Source organism: Geospiza fortis, unplaced genomic scaffold, assembly GCF_000277835.1.
Source record: "Geospiza fortis unplaced genomic scaffold, GeoFor_1.0 scaffold130, whole genome shotgun sequence".
In the NCBI taxonomy this organism is placed as follows: domain Eukaryota; kingdom Metazoa; phylum Chordata; class Aves; order Passeriformes; family Thraupidae; genus Geospiza; species Geospiza fortis.
In genome coordinates this window covers 6,999,149-7,015,564 of record NW_005054300.1, presented here as the reverse complement: position 1 = coordinate 7,015,564, position 16,416 = coordinate 6,999,149, and the positions used below count along the sequence as shown (strand labels likewise).

The following is a 16,416-nucleotide window of genomic DNA, read 5'->3' as shown; positions in this document are numbered from 1 at the left end:
TCGGTGTGGGGAGCCCTCGGTGGGACTCTTGGGAGTTTGGCTGCTCTGGGACAACCATTCCACGGAGAAAGGGGCCTTAGTCATCGTGCCTGGTTTCGGAGATGCCGGGAAGGAGGGTGTGAGGAAGCACGGGCCTCTCCTTTATAGCGCAACTCCCGGAGGAAAACGTTGTTTGTGTAAATACACATCAAAGGGCCAGATAAGTATCATCTAATTGCTATCAGACCTCCCCCCCAACAAAAGATATCGTTCACACATTGCCCCAGCTCGCGGAGGCTCGGCTCCGCCGTGTCTGCCCCTGAGGAGTTCACTCCGCCGTCAGTGATTTACAGCTCTTGTTACATCCTATCCCCATGCAAATAGCATTTATGGAGCTGAGCAGCCTCAAACGGCGCTGGGGAATGTACCCCCGAGGGAGCGCAGCATCCCCGGCCGCTGCAGGGAGAAGGGACGCTGCTACTTCCGATCTCCCTTCCCCTGGAGTTGCTCTTCCATTCCTTTTCAAACACCAAGCCCACTGTTCTTCTTCAGCCTGCTCCTCTCGGGCTCAGCCCTGTGTTCCCGAGACAACCTCAGCCAGGCAAGCGGAGAAACTCCCTCACTGGGTTCTCCGGGATTGCCGCACCAGGCACAGGCTGAGGCGTTGGAGGAGAAGGTTGTGAAACAGAAAAAGGTAAATGCCAAGGTCATTGGATTCCATGAATCGACAGGCTTCTGGTAGTTGATATAAAAGTATGGTTTCTGGACTAACGAACCAGAAAATGACAATTATTGCCTTAGAATTCACATTCTGCTGAGAGTTCTGAAATTACAGAATTCATGTCATATCTTCCTTCTCAGATCTCTTCCAGTTATGCAGGTCATCCAGATTTCTCTGCTATCTTACCTTTTTCTTTCTACTACCTTATGTGCATCTTTCAGAAACTTTCCCGTTCATCTTTGGGTTTTGTGTGCTACAAGAATACTTGGCTGCTGCACTACAGCCTTTGTAGTACATTGATAAAAGGCTCTTGGTGCTTTATGGGAAGTTTTTCACCACAGGGTAGCCATGAATTCCCTCCCCTTTTCACCTTCCTGTCCTATACAAGAACAGAATGGGACTTGCACTGCATTGATAATTCCAATCACAGCCCTGCTTGGTATCAGTCTGCCTCCAGAGATCATGATTGCACATCTCACTTATCTGTCCTTGTTCTTGCTTGCTGCTTTACACTCACCCACCACCTGCACACAAACCCAGTGCTCTGCTGTCTCTCTACCCTGTGACTTGGCCAACCTGCTATCCTGCCACTCCAGCAGCATTTCTCAGCCTTCACTTTCTCTGTGATAACAGTTACTGTAACCACAGTTCCAACTCTTTTTCAGACTGTTGGTAAGGCAGAGGTTTGAAGACTGAAAACCCTCCTACTTAATGTCTAAATCTTCCATTGTATTCAATTTTAATATTATACAGATTATATATCTCCTCATATTAATCCAGTAGAAATTTCATTAAAATCCTCTTTGTCAATCTTTTCCTAAACCAAATATTTCAACCTCAATTGTCCCCTCCAAATACAGTTGCTTTATCTATTCATCAAAAAATCCTACAGTTTTTTGTTCACCAGAAAATTGTTTCATTGAACTATATTCAAGTTTGACTTGTGAACCACTTTTAGGCACTGTCTGTCATTGATTGTTCATTTTCACGGCATAGTGTGAGTCCCACTTTGCTCTACCAGTGATGACACTGTTCTTGAGTTTGTCTCTAACCAAACAAAACCAGAAACAAAATTGTCACCTTTATGTAATAACTAATAACTGATTTCGAACCACAACCATACATGATCAGAGCCCTCCTGGAGCCCTTTGTTTCTGGTCTGTGTAGGTAGGGACTGACATTGCAGCCTGAGCCCACTAAGCAAGCTTCCTGGAGGAAAAATGGTAAAAATGTGCAAATAAACATTCGAGCATTAATGCCTCCCATGTATCTACCTCAAGACGTCCACAAACATTTCTAGCATGGAGAGAACCTGTTGGACGCACACTCACACAGACAAAGACATACAGACACACACACACACACACATACACACACACACACATATATAATTTGCGGGTTTTTTTCACCAAACAAATGTAATTGTTTGATATCTAATTATTTGAATCCTCATCCATTTATCATTCCCAAGCATTTTCCGATTAACAATGGAAAGTTTAGAAAGTTTGTTTGACCAGACACTACAAAATTGCTTTTAAATTTCCTGTTTTATAACACACACCCCCACCAATCCCCCTACCCCACCTTGAATATTTCTAATTATTATTGCCTTTAGGTAAATGTGAAGACTTCCCCCACCACAGACTTCAGGATAAATTTTAAAATCCCAGAACTTCTGAGCATTAGACAGTTCTGTTGGCAACCTATTCACAGAACAGACCAAGCAGGCAGGAGATGGAGAGGAGACAGGCAGGAATGTGCTCTGTTCCCTGAATTGCTGAAGGACAAGTCTCTTGACTCAGCTGCATTTAACACGTGGCCTGGCAGCAAGCTCTCCAGTCAGAACTGGGAGTATCAGTGCCACTGGCTGCTTGCAGAGTCCTGCCGAGCCTCCTCTGCAGCCAGGCAAAATGCCATTCTCAAGGACTAACTCTCATGAACATCAGGAAAAGAAACTGTAACTTTTCTGCAAGCTCCCTTCTCAATTTAAGTATTTCTGATCACAGTAACAGCATTCTGCACCACAGATGGGGCACAATCCCATCCCAATGAGAAAAATATGTCCCATGTGCTCAGAATTATTTCCAGTCTTAGTTCTTACAGAATATTATGTATAAGTATAAATAATATACTTATATCCTACTTATGTTCTTCTATATGATATATCTCTCTACAAATACTTAAAAATATTGAAGAGTCTATTTCTATGACATTACTTCTTCCAGCTTTATGTCTACAAATTACACTTGGCAAGCTGTCATATAGGACGAAAAGAATACATGACCTATGATGGAGCTCTAAAAATAGAAAATATTGAGTTTTATCATCCACTGATACATCTGCCTTTACTGATTTGAAGACTTTTTACCATCTGAGCTGCAGATGACATCTTTATACACTGCTGGTTTATTAATTGCATTGCATTGAAGCAAATGGCACTGCAGAAAGATGGTGTCAAATGCTGAGCTCCCAGAGACACAAATTGATCATGGTGTGACAAGATTAAACCAAATCTCATTTCCATTACACATAAAATGTGTAAATCTCCTGGACAGGTAGCAGATGACTTCTGAATGTAATGACTGCTACAATATTTAACAGCTGCTAGTTTAATTTTATCTAAAATTCTTAAGCTGCCTTCTTTCTGTTTCTATCTATTATTCATTAAATGCTTGTTTGAAAATCTCCTGCTAAACTGTGATTCAGAAATACCACGTTTGAAATCAAGTGATATTACCAATGGGATGCAAACCTGCTCATGCTAATGAAATTTGTCAGAGTAGGGCAGGGACAGGGACAGACAGCAGCTTTTACTCTGCTGCTACAGGGGGGTAGGGACAAAGAGCTCAGACATACCAACACGATTGCCACTAGCAGGAGTCTGGAGATCCATTACCATAGATAATGGCAATACTCTATGCAGATGTTTGCAGAATACACAGCTGCCTTCTCTGGGGAGGCAGAACCTTCCCCTTCAGCTTTGCAGAAATCTTCACACACAACACTGGCCTCACGTTGAGGAGGTTCTGCAGAACTTCCTACTTGGCTGCCTACGAGACAGTTGATAATATTTAGAAATATTGGATAATAGATAATAAATAGAAATACTTTAGGATTACATCTCAGCCTTTGAGAATTAATTGTGGCTCCACATCTCGTAGCCCAAAGCTCAGCTCAGAGCCCTGCAGGGGGGCAGGACTGTGCTGAGATACCCCCTTGCTATTGGAGCTCTGGAGGGGCAGGATTGTGTGAGATGTCCCCTCGCTGTTGGAGCTGTGCAGGGGCAGGATTGTGCTGAGATGTCCCCTTGCTACTGGAGCTGTGCAGGGGGCGGGACTGTGCTGAGATGTCCCCTTGCTACTGGAGCTGTGGAGGGGCAGGATTGTGCTGAGATGTCCCCTTGCTACTGGAGCTGTGCAGGGGCAGGATTGTGCTGAGATGTCCCCTTGCTGCTGGAGCTGTGGAGGGGCAGGATTGTGCTGAGATGTCCCCTCGCTGTTGGAGCTGTGGAGGGGCAGGATTGTGCTGAGATGTCCCCTTGCTACTGGAGCTGTGTGGGGGCAGGGTTGTGCTGAGATGTCCCCTCACTATTGGAGCTTGGAGGAACTGAAGGGAGCAGCTGAGGGTGTGACTGGCTCGGTTCCCCTCCGGGACCAGGGAGAGCTGCCGTGGGTACACAAGGGCTCAGGAAGGGACTGTCGTTTTGTACCAGCAGGGGACGCTTTCCCATGGGGGGGTCCTGTGAGACTAGAGCAGGGGGAATTTGTGGTTCTTAGGAGTAGCTAGGAGGTGATGCAACTCAAAGAGTAAAAGCCAGGCTGTTCATGCCACACAGGGGCTGTGTGTCCACCTGTGGACATGCAGATTTCCCACGAAGGTCTGCCCAGGCAAAGAGAGCTGCTGGCATCTGCTATGCAATTTACATGGTCCTTGCCCCGGTGTGCTTATCTAAACATTCAATTTCTGAGTAATCACTATTTAGGACTTAAAAGCATTACAAATGGCCTCCAATCAATCGCTTAATTATCAATTATTATAATTATCTTTCGTCTTTGGCAAAATAAGAGCTACTTTTCCACAAGGCATTTAAAGACCATATGTGCATAAATACCACGAGGGCCTGGTATAAACATAGTGACAATGCACAGATGAAAATTTAATGTCTCATCATGTTTGGAATTTATCTAAATCAACACAGCACTCAAAATGCCAAGAGCTCCCATGGCTCCTTAACACAAGGCTGCCACCAGCAGCTAAAAAGAACCAGTGAAATGTTTTAAAAATACATATATTCTGCAGAGACATGCTGCAAATATTAATACAGAAAACTCTTGTTTTAGTGTCTCCTTACCCAAATTTAAGCTTATTAAAAACAAGTCTAATTCAGTATGAAGCAGGACCACATTTAGAACATGTACTGCTCTTGTTACAGAAGCAAGATACAGAAGCAGAGTCTTTTGTTTATTTATTATTAGACAAACTATTCTAGCTGGAAAAGCATCCAAGTTTCAGGAATGTAAATCCTACTTCAGCACTCATTGCTATCATATTGCCAGAGGGAGATCTCTAAGGACACTGCTCAAATGAAACTGCTCAGAAATCTGTAGTTGGTTTAATTCTCTTTAGACTAGAAATTAGACTTTAAAAACAATTAGACACAATTAGACACCTTGCAATCTTTTCAAAACTAACACAGAGGCTAACTTCACATTTTACATCAAGGCCTTTTTCTTTGTCAGCTTTTGCTGAAAGATATTTCTTTTTTCATGATGTTTACTTCTAAAGTTACATTTAGCAACATAAAAGAGTGCATTAAATCAGAAATTGTCCATTACATTCATACTTCCCACAAATCTAAAGAAATTTGGAAAGAAATAAAAGAAATTATACTGACCAAAGCATTTATTATTCTTGAAAGTAACTTTTCAATTTCGGCTATTAAAGAATGAATAATTTTCCCCCTTGATTCCAGAGTTAGCATTTGAGCATGATGAGTCAGCCAGCAGGGGAATGAGCTATCACAGCTGGCAGCCCTGGGACATCTATCAGCTCTGTGCCCATCCTGGTCTGTGCCATACGATGCTGCTTTGAAATGCATTGGTCTCAGCAGTGTGAATGTTTTACTGTCTCTTCCTCCCCCCCTAACTTACACCTAAAATAAATCAAGTCCTTGTATTGCTCCAAAATCAGTCTGTTCAAATTAAATGGAAATAACCTTTACCTTTTTTTTTTTTTACTGACTTCAAGGCTCTTCTCCATTTCTTGTTTTTAGTTATTTCCCCCCTTCATCTGTATTCCCCACTATACACCATTTCTTCCTATTTCCCTTATTCCAGTCACTTCCATCAAGTATCCTGCAAACGTTACTATTGCCTGAAGAAGAGAAGAATTTCGGCAGGATATGTAACTGCAGCAACAGAGCATAAATGACATTGTACATCTGCCTTCACTTATCCCAAACAGGGAGCACAGACATGTCCTGACATTCCCTTGGTTTACTGATAAGGGAAAAGCTGGGCTTAGTGGGTGAGGACAGGAATGTAGTTAGGTTAAGATGCTTAACACTGCCCTGTAACCTGCAATTCGATGTCTACGTTTCCTCAAGACAGTGCAGTGTAATTCTTGTGCCAGGTTTTACAGAAATGAGTGTATTACATGTGGATAGAAGGTAAACAGCATTTAAGTCTATGACGATGTGTGCGCATGTTCTCTAAAAGATTAAAGGGAACAGCTGAACGCTGACTATAAATACATGTTCATTTTACAAAAGGAATATTAAAAAAACCCTGCCATTTCGTGTTTGCATGTTTCTAATAGGCAGACATCTAAACAGCCGATCGTTTTTCATTCTCCCTTCGCTCCCAGTGCAGCAGCAACATCTAAAACGCTGCCGAGGGCCCTGAGTGCCATCTCCTGGTTATGGAGAGACTTCACAGCCAGAAAACTGCTACAGAAAGGAAAGGGAAGTGCTAGAAGTTTAGCTGAGGCAGTGATAGAATCAGAAAATCTTTCAGATTGGAGAAAACCTCTAAGACCACCGAGTCAAGTCCTTAATCCAAGTTCACCACTGAAGCATGTCCCTGAGTGCCACATGTACCCAGGAACACTCCCGGGATGGTCCCTCAGGTCCTGGCAGCTGAGAGGACTCACCCAGCACACAGATAGTGCATGGAAGGCTCGGCCTCTACTGCCCCTGCTGCTGCTTTTAGCATCAAGTCACTTTTCCACTGCATTAGCATAAGTATAGAAAGGAAATTCAGCATCCCTCTAATAACATCTCTGACATCAGTTCTAGCAACTCATCCTACAGCATCACCTACTTTGGGTATGTATCAGTGGAAGAATGCAAATAAAACCCTAAAAATTGAACTGACTGGAACACAATTAAATTAATAATCAAAATAATATAATTCCCTGATTGCAGGTAAGTATTCGAATTAGTGCCCAATTTACTTTACTGAAGATCCCTACTGAGTCCCTTCCTTCACAGGAATAAGCAGGCGTGGGCACTTAGCGTTTTATCTCACTTGTTCTTAAAAATTCACAGGAAAGCAGATCTCAGAGGTGTGTTACAGATGGGTAACCTCTTCCAGTGCTTCACAGGAAGCTTTCCAATGTAAAAACTGAAACAAAATCAGCCGTGTTTCAAAACCAAGTGTTTAAGCTTCACAGAACACACAAAAAAAACCACCTCAAAAACCCCTGCAGCTACTAAAATTTTTTACAGCAACATTTCACATTCATAGGTCCACTCAATCCAATCTTGTCTATGTAAGTCCAATTCTTTCAGTCTTTCTCAGTCTATGTTTCTAAATATATACTTATTGTGGTCCTCTACTCTCTCTCATTTTGGCTGTATGTATTCTAGCTGCAGTGCCCAAATGGTAAAGTATTCCTGCCAAACAGAGGAAAATAATTACCTTCTGTCAAGTGCAGCTCTCATGTAGTACATCTCAGGTCTTCTCCCCCCACCTTCTTCTTTTCTTTTTACAAACTGTACATATGGATTCATATTCAGCTTGTGATCTGTTATGGTCTCCAGAGATTTTTACTGAAGCTTTGTAGTTATTTTTCATTTAATATTTATCCTTCAAAACCATAAGACTTGAAGCTGAAATTTAAATGGTTATCACATGATAACAGTTGTGAGCTCTTGCGAGTTCTAAGCTTGTATGTTATATAAGTGTTCTTTCCCATCCCACCTTATATTTCAGCAGTAAAACTCACAGACATTTCTACAGTGAGGAATGGGAGAAGACTTCCATACAGTGTAGGCTGGGAGAAGACTGCACTATAGTAATCCCGTTTGCCTCTCTGATCAGAGTATGCAGAGTCCCAAGCAGGTTTTCTCTTGTTACTGTGACTGTGACAGTTCCCTTCTCACCACCTGGGTGTGTTGTGCACCAAACATGTTTTACCTCATTACTGTAAGGCAGAATAATTTGCTTCCCCCCATCTGCAGGGGAGCCAGGGTGAAGGCCAGCTGCAGATCTTGGAATTCAAACAGCAGCACCTGCACTACATGGGGCAGCTAATGAGCAAAACAGGACATTGCATATGTATGAAATGTTAATTAGCACAGATTTCTTTACTCACCTCCACAGCACTTTCCCTGGAGCTTCACTCTGAGCAGGGCTCCAGTGCCTTGGGTCCTCTTTTGATTGCTGCTCCAGGATTCCCACTGTGGGAATGCTACACTTTTGACAGAGCCAAAGCTCTCACTTATTTTGTGTCTTGTCCCTGAGGGATCTGCACCTGCTTTCCACTCATAACATCTGCATAGTCCTAACCCACTCAATTCACTTTCACAATTCAACAAGCATGTTAATTACCCTTTGAAAGGATGTATTAACCATTTGTGTATTCACCTTAGAGGCCCATCATCTGAATCTGAGCAACCAAATACATAATCAGGACAGGAGGAGATATTGTCAAAGCATTTATTGACTTCAATGTACAGCATGCTGTTTTTAATCTCTTGGGACAGTTACCTTGACCATTAAGTCATTTAAAAGTTACTTCATGGACAAAAGCATGTCAGCCTTTTCAATTAGTCTCTATGCTTGCAGATTTTCAGACAGCTTTTTCAGTAACTCTTCTAGTGCCAAAGTCTTTCTGGCTGATTCTCTGTCATTCTCTTTACCTTGCCTTTCCACTCATTCCTGTGGTCTTGCCCATTTTTAAAAAGTGGTATTATTTTCTGGTTCTCTGCGAACTCACTTGTTCTTCCTCAATCAAAAATACTGTAATTCCAAGATAATTTCAATTTTCCTTCTTATTATTATAGAACAGCTTTAATCAGAAGTCAATGTAATGATACATCTAATTAGATTGATAGCCTCTGACCTGCATTCCTGATTAACTTTGATTATGACAGGCATTGTTTAGAGCGGGGGCAGTGGAACAACAAGCACTCCAGGCTTTTGTACCATCTGATACCTCTTCTGGCAAGCAGAGAGCTCTTATTGTATAATAGAAAGATATTTAAAAATCCATTTTTACTGTTTTGCTTTTCACTTGCTGATAAAAATGTTTTGTCTGTCCAGTTTTGTTCCTAACCTGCTGTGCTGTTCTTTTATATTTGTTCTTGATAATGTAGCTGTCTTGTTTCTACTTTTTCCCCCAGTATTCTTTTTTGATTTTTTTTTCATGTCATTGATGAGCCCCTAATGCAGCCACAGTGCTCTCTGAGTTTTCTTTCCTTTGCATGTGGATAGACTGTTATTACACTTAAATACAGCCTTAGAAATGCTTAGAAACTCTTAGAAACTCTCAGCTCTCTTGAACTTTTCTTTGTGCTTTAACTCCTTCCCCAGGATCTCAATTCAATTCCTTGAATTTGTTGAAGTTTGCTTTTTTGAAGTCTAGTGTTATTATTCTGCTTCTTTCATCTCTTTGTGTCCTTTGAATCATGAACTCAGTTGTTCCATGGTTATTTTCATCTTGATTGTTTTCCACATGCAGATTTTCAACAGTTTATCTATTAAACACTCTAAAATCTTAAACAGTAAGATTATTCCCTATGGTTCCAGCACTAGCTTGTATACACAAAGCTATATCTGAAGTGTGCTCATGCTGGGCTCAGAGCAGCTGATATCCAGGCTGTCATCAGAGGGATAAGAAGGTGGTGTGGGTAGGGATGTGAGCACAGTGTACTTCAACACATCCCCTGGTCTGGAGAAACAATAAATGAGAGACCATAGGTGACATTTCCAAAGAAGACATCCTCACACTTTTCAGATGCAGCCTAGGATATTCAGTATTTCATCAGCTTAGTTGATTAACATCAAAACACAATTGTTTGGCACTCTAGTGTGCTCTTCACATCTTTCTCTAGGTTTCAGTCCATTATTTTTTATTTAAATGAACTAATTTGGGGGGATTTTTTATTCCCAACAATGGTCTTCAACAGAATTATCCAACCTTTGATCTGCAGTTTACCTTCATGGAGAAAGTTACTCTGCTCATGTCTGTGGATGAGCAGATGTGGATCTGTACATCTGTACTCTCATCTCAGGAATCATCTGCTCTTTTCCACCTTGTATTTTCAAGTCCTTTGCCCTTTCACTTCCTTGCCTCAAGAAAATGAGAACTAGGAGATATCTTGAAGACAACTTCTTCCCCAGAAAACCCAAACTTCTTCCCTTTTCCCCAGAAAACCCAATAATCCTAGTCTATGACTGTGCAGCTGATTATCCTGTAATTTTGCTACTTAGGTGAATAATTGACTACCGGTACTGTTTATGAATTTTATCACATATGACAGCAAATGAGCATCTATTTGCAGAGTTGTTGTCATTCATTGATGGATTAAAACCAGCCACATTAAAAGTTTCTTCAAACTTGCTTGCTGCAGGAATTTTTAAGTAGGAATTCAAAATGTGATATTTTTTCATTAGCTATTAATATTTGTTCCTGCTGTTGTTGTTGTGGGGTGGTACCTAAACACAAAATTTGAAATGCCTGATTGATGGAAACACCTCAAAGTAGTACCATAACTCAATACTATGCATTAATACCAATATAAAGTTTGATACACTGAAGTACTTACAGAAGACATGAGCTGTTTTTTAAAAACTTGTATAGCACCAGTTATTGTCATAGAATAAACAATATTTTCTAGATGTAGTAACACAGAGCTAAGAAATACATGAACTAATTCTCATGAGTGCAAAATATAAATGATAAGAAAATTCACAAAAGCAATTTCAAAAGTCTGACTGGTAACTGTATAAAATGAATTTATTAAGATCATGTGATTAGCAAGTCTTGTGGAGTATTTTACATTAGTAAAACTTATGCTACTTAAAATTTTACTGTCGTTCAAAGGCAAGGTGTGGGTTTAAGTGAATGGTAATTTTTAATTGACAAAACCCCAAATAACTACTAACAAAACCAATTATTTAAAATAAATGCATACAGATAAAATATGTGAAACGTATGTCTGAAGATAACGCTATTATTAACATTCTTAAATCATAACGGTAGGAGGTAAATACTAAATGTTTTCACATTTGACAATCTTTAGAGAAATAGCAACATGATTTACTTCCCTAAGGGTAAGTCAGAATACCATAATTAATGACATGTTAAACCTACATATGGCAAATAAAATAAATCATATTAAAAGTAGGACAAAAGCAAGAAAACCCTGTTGAGGATTGAGTTCTTCAGTGTTTAAACCAATAAGAGCCCAAAGTTAGTAGTATTGTATTAATAAGAAAAAGTAACTGAGTATTTAAAGGAAAGTATGGACACACCGTATTTTTACTGAGGAAGATGAGAGAGGTTTGAGATGTAATATTGCTGTTACTGACAAAGAAAAGGAGAAGCCTTCCTCTTATACATTGAGAAAGCTACAGTTTAGCATGTGCACATGCATTTCTGTCAAACACAACAGCACAACTGCAAAGCACCAGACATGTTACATTCTCCCATTCCTTACATCATTATCCTTCTCCATCACTAACACTCGATGAGATACTTCCTTCACATCTGCCCTTCACTTCTCTCAAAACATTTTCTTTAATTTTTTTAACACAGTTCTAAGCAAATCAGTTTCAGAACAGTGCTTAAGTGTTTCTTACCCTTCCCTACTTCTCATTCAACACTACCATTTCTCCCTCTGGTAGAAATACTCGTATTTTAAACTAATTTTTAGCCTTAACATTCTGGCCCTGCATAAACCTGGGTAGCTCAACAAATTTTCTAGCAATAGCAACCAACACATTTCATGGCCATTTAGAAGGTCTTGTAAGTATATGCTCTATGAATAGGTTAGCGCCACAGTTTTACAAGTTGCAGATCCAAATTTCACATGGTTATCTTCTATTGGATGCTGCTGGAGTACTGTGATCTACAAAAATAACCTCAGGAGCAAAAGCCATACTCATGTGCAGACAGACATAAATTGGCAAAGTGACTCGTGCCAAATACAGATGAAAAGAGCAATTTCACATTTACTGTCTTCACAATGCCAGGAGTGCAGAAGCAGAGCAACAAATTGGTAATACTTACATTCAGATCTTATTTTCATTTGGAAACAGGTTAGTCTGATGACTTTAAAATCAAACTAAACAAAAAAAAGTTGAACAGTAGCATTCCTCTCCTTCCTTGGTAGGAGAAATAGACACCCAATGATTTATGTCAGTTACAGTTTTCATAACACACAACATAAAAGCAAGACACACCAACAGCTAATGAATAGCAGAGGATCTGTGTTTCTGAATTATATGCACAATGTGACAGGATATAAGTGTACTGTGTTTATATAAAAATAGATTCAACATTTAATGAACTATGTTTTGAACTCTCCTAGGTCAACTTGGCAACAGAAGCTGGAATTTTAACTCTTTTCCAAAGTATTTTTTAGATATTGGTTTTCAGGCTAATTAATTATTTATGCTAAAGAAGAGAAACAAAATTAATAAGCCTTTTCATCTATACTCTCTTCAATTTTATCTCTCTTTTTATTCTTTTGATCTGCCACTCAGTTTCCAGTGATTCAAACTTCATTAGTCAGCATTTTATAATTCCATGCTATGAAATATAATAATTTCAACTTGAGAAAGTATCTTATGTCGCTTCACTTAAGTATTTTCTTGGAAGTAGGTCCAGTAGATGAAGTCAACTTAATCCAGTTTTACAGTCTAGACCCAGAATAGAACAGGTGAAACACAAATAATTACTGAAATGTTGCTTTCATCCTGCGCAGGGTGTCCTGAATTTTTCGAGAATGTTTTTCTGCTGGTATCTGATGGAAATTGGCACAGTTGTCAGCTGCCAAGGCAGAAATGTCTGCATCTTTAAAACGAGTTATTCTTTGTCTGAGGTAAGACTGCAGCTTGAAATCTGGCGCGTATGTATAAGGATTCTCTTGAAAGGCATGAACTTGGCTCACAACTTTTGCAATATTTCTTGTAAGAGAATATGGTAAAAAAGATTAGTTTGTCTTGCTGATGATAAAAACAAAAGCATAAACCAAAAAACAAACCTTAAAGGAAATTCAAAGGCATCCAGCACTTTATTCTATTATATACATACCTCTAGTTACATGTCTAAAGAAATGAAACTATTTGAACTGTTAATTGTGAAATGCTGCATTAGCTCTCATTATCTCATTAGACAATAATAAAAAACATAGTTGATATATACACATGCACATAATTAAAATAATTACCTAAGTTTAGTCCACTTGTGAGCTCCATTTGTCATTGTGAATCCTCCAGTTTCAAGTTGCTGGACATGCATAGCCAAAACATGAGCTGATGGAATTGTTGGAAGAGTTTTGAACCTGTCTCCTTCCATCAGACATAAGCTGTCACTTTTTAAAAACACCTAGTTAAAAAATGCACACAGATTAATCTCACATTAAGTCTTGGGGAAGGTTTTACAAGTTCTCCATGTACTTAACACTATCTATTTATTTGTCATGAATATTAACTTCTGGCACTGAAGTTGAAGACAACACTATGAATTCATCTGGTGGCAAACTTTTTAAAGTACACAAATAAAGTAACTTTAATCAAAAGATATTTCATACATAATTTCCATTGTTCTAAATCACAGGCAAAACTGCATTTTAAAACATCACTATGTTTCAAAATTGTACAGAGCAATAAAAGAATGCCTATAATAAAATAGGCACTTAAGATTTTTCAAAACATATTACAGCTGCAAAGCTTCTGCAGAAATCTTCTAATGCAGTGTATCATATCTACTGTTTTAGCTTGCTTTTGAAATTTTGATTTGTCACACAGGACAAAGGTTAAAGAAATACAGAGATTAAAATTTATGTAAACTCTTGGATTAGGAGTAAAAGGTCTTCAATCAAATTAAACTCACAATTAAAAGTAATAATCATGGTTTTCACCCTACAGAGACACTCATTTAAGCAGATCTTGCACCTTCTCCAACCCCAAAGATAAAATTTTACAATAAGAACTTTGTACTATACCTCTACAGCCTTAAGCTCCTCCATTATCTCAGCTACTTTTGCAGGTAGAATTTTCCAGGCCTTACAATAAAACAGAATATATGTATTTTTTCCACATTAGTGTCTCTATTGGAACAAGATTATATTATGCAAAATGGTCAGAGAACAGAGTCCCAAACTTACTGGCAATTGTCGTACAATAAGATTTTCCAAGCCTGCTAGGATTTGCATTGCAGTAGCAAAATTTCTTTGTTCATAGCAGCATTTTGCTATAAGAAGAAATTTTGATAACAAGCTCACCTGCCGCTGGAAAAAAATTAAGATATATATAATATACACATACACACAGCAAATCTACATAATAAAATTAAATGAGAAGGAAGAAGAGGTATTTCCTTTTCAATTTGTTATGAAAATTGCAGACTGTAGTAACATTTCCCTTCACACAGTTTATCCCTTCAAGATGTCCTTGAAGAAAGTTTGACCTGTACTCCCTTCAGACAATCCATTTCCTACATTCTGTTAGATTTTGACACCTGGTACTAAAAACCATCCAAGACCCTCCTTGTGACAACAAACCAAATTGTTAACTGCCCACTCACAGGTGTATTTCAGACTACTTCTTGCAGGTTTGTTACATAACAAGTTATAGATAATGACAAATACGTAACTGTTTTGTAGTTAATAGTACAATAAACAATGACAAACCTTAGTTGTGTGACATGTTACAATTTCAGCAGCAACCCAGGTGCTGATACTGTCTGCATTTTTCAATAACTGCAGAAGGTACTGGTCTTGTACGCACTTCGACAGAAAGAGATTACAGACTTTAAGGGAAACTGTCTCAGCAGAAACTGCCCTATGGAAAATACAGAAAAAAAGAGGCAAAAATAATTCTGGCTGATATTGGATTTTTAAAGAAAACCTTGATTGTGAAGATGTCAACTTCTAACCATTTAAAATAATTTTGCATTGCTTGGCATCTTGATTTTATACTTCATGACGTATGTAGTGAGCCATGTTACTTTTTCTTCCTTATAATTACAAGGTAAGTATATCTGATAAAAAAAAAGCATATACAGCATACATTTCTGTACATAAAAACACTTTCACCACTCATTAGTGCATAATAAAACCCCAGCCAATTTAACACAAAATAACAGCCAGAAACCCAAACTCAAGAACCACAGCCACATAAGAAATTCAGCCTGATATCAAGTGGCACCACTCATGTTGTTTTCCATGACTGAACCCCAAAATCTGTATAAACCAGCTGATCTAATCTTGGCCATTGAACAACCTGAGTTGCTTTAGATGTTCATTCCCTATCCTTAGAAGCAAAAATCTACCATAAGTAGTGCAATTAACAACTACTAATTAGAAGCTAACTGAATCCACTGAGTATGTAAGAAGCAGACCATCATAAAAATAATTAGGTCTATGTGGTTGGATTGAAACATTAATTACTGATGAGCAAATAATTTAAGTAGGTTGGTAATCACTCCAGTAACTATAGGACAATTCCCGTGTATCTCTGAATACCAATAATTCATCTCCCTAACATACAGAAGGGAGATGAGTACAGAGAAGCTGTGGAGTCTCCATACACCTTGAAAACCCAACTGCACAACCTGGGCAACCTGGTCCAGCTGACCTTGCTCTCAGCAGGGTGGTTGGATTACATATCTTGAGAGGTCCCTTCCAACCTCAGCTATTCTGTAAGACTGTAAATGTCTTTGAGATTTTATATACATAGACACATGCATGACCACAGATCTACAAAATGAAACTTTCAAGCAACCCCCAAGGCAAATTCTTAGCAATAAGAACTTTTAGCCTCAACTCACTTCAGATTTCAAAGAAATCACCTGGCAAATGTGGCCTTCCACATACATGCATGTGCATAGGTACATACCTGTATCCACATATGAAATCTCCCACAGTTAAATAACCCATATAAACAGGCTCCCTAGTCTGTAAAAAAATATTAAGTATTTTAATTGTTTCTCTGTTTCTGGCTGTATTAAAAGTGTAACACTCTAAGTTATTGTGCATCAATAGAATCAAAGGGCAGGCAAAACAAGCAACTTACTTTGGCACAGCAACACATTTGTCTTTAACACCAAGTGCTCTGGAATTTAGGAAGTGTACTGGATGACATTTATTAAATACTTCCTAAAAAAAAAAACAAACCCAAGATATATCTGCTGTTAGTTCTAACAGTTCTTTTAAAATGCTCAGGGATAAAATTGACAGAGTATGGTTCTCCGCCCCCCCCCAC

At 39.0% G+C, this 16,416-nt stretch overlaps 1 protein-coding gene across 3 annotated transcripts in view; it reads right to left on the bottom strand.

Annotated features, from left to right (window-relative positions):
- Positions 1 to 10,921: 10,921 nt before the first annotated feature.
- KNDC1 (kinase non-catalytic C-lobe domain containing 1) overlaps positions 10,922 to 16,416 on the bottom strand; it is a 56,857-nt gene continuing 51,362 nt past the window's right edge. For 2 of the 3 annotated variants that reach the window (XM_031062271.1, XM_005416438.2), the window contains exons 25-30: positions 16,228 to 16,310; positions 14,844 to 14,994; positions 14,319 to 14,441; positions 14,157 to 14,216; positions 13,380 to 13,537; positions 10,922 to 13,116 (exon numbers count right to left, since the gene is read on the bottom strand). In XM_031062271.1, coding sequence (XP_030918131.1) covers positions 12,885 to 13,116; positions 13,380 to 13,537; positions 14,157 to 14,216; positions 14,319 to 14,441; positions 14,844 to 14,994; positions 16,228 to 16,310 — 807 coding nt within the window. In that variant the 3' untranslated portion in view covers positions 10,922 to 12,884. Of the gene's footprint in view, positions 13,117 to 13,379; positions 13,538 to 14,156; positions 14,262 to 14,318; positions 14,442 to 14,843; positions 14,995 to 16,227; positions 16,311 to 16,416 lie in introns of those variants that run through there. The other variant, XM_031062281.1, reaches the window with a different exon arrangement.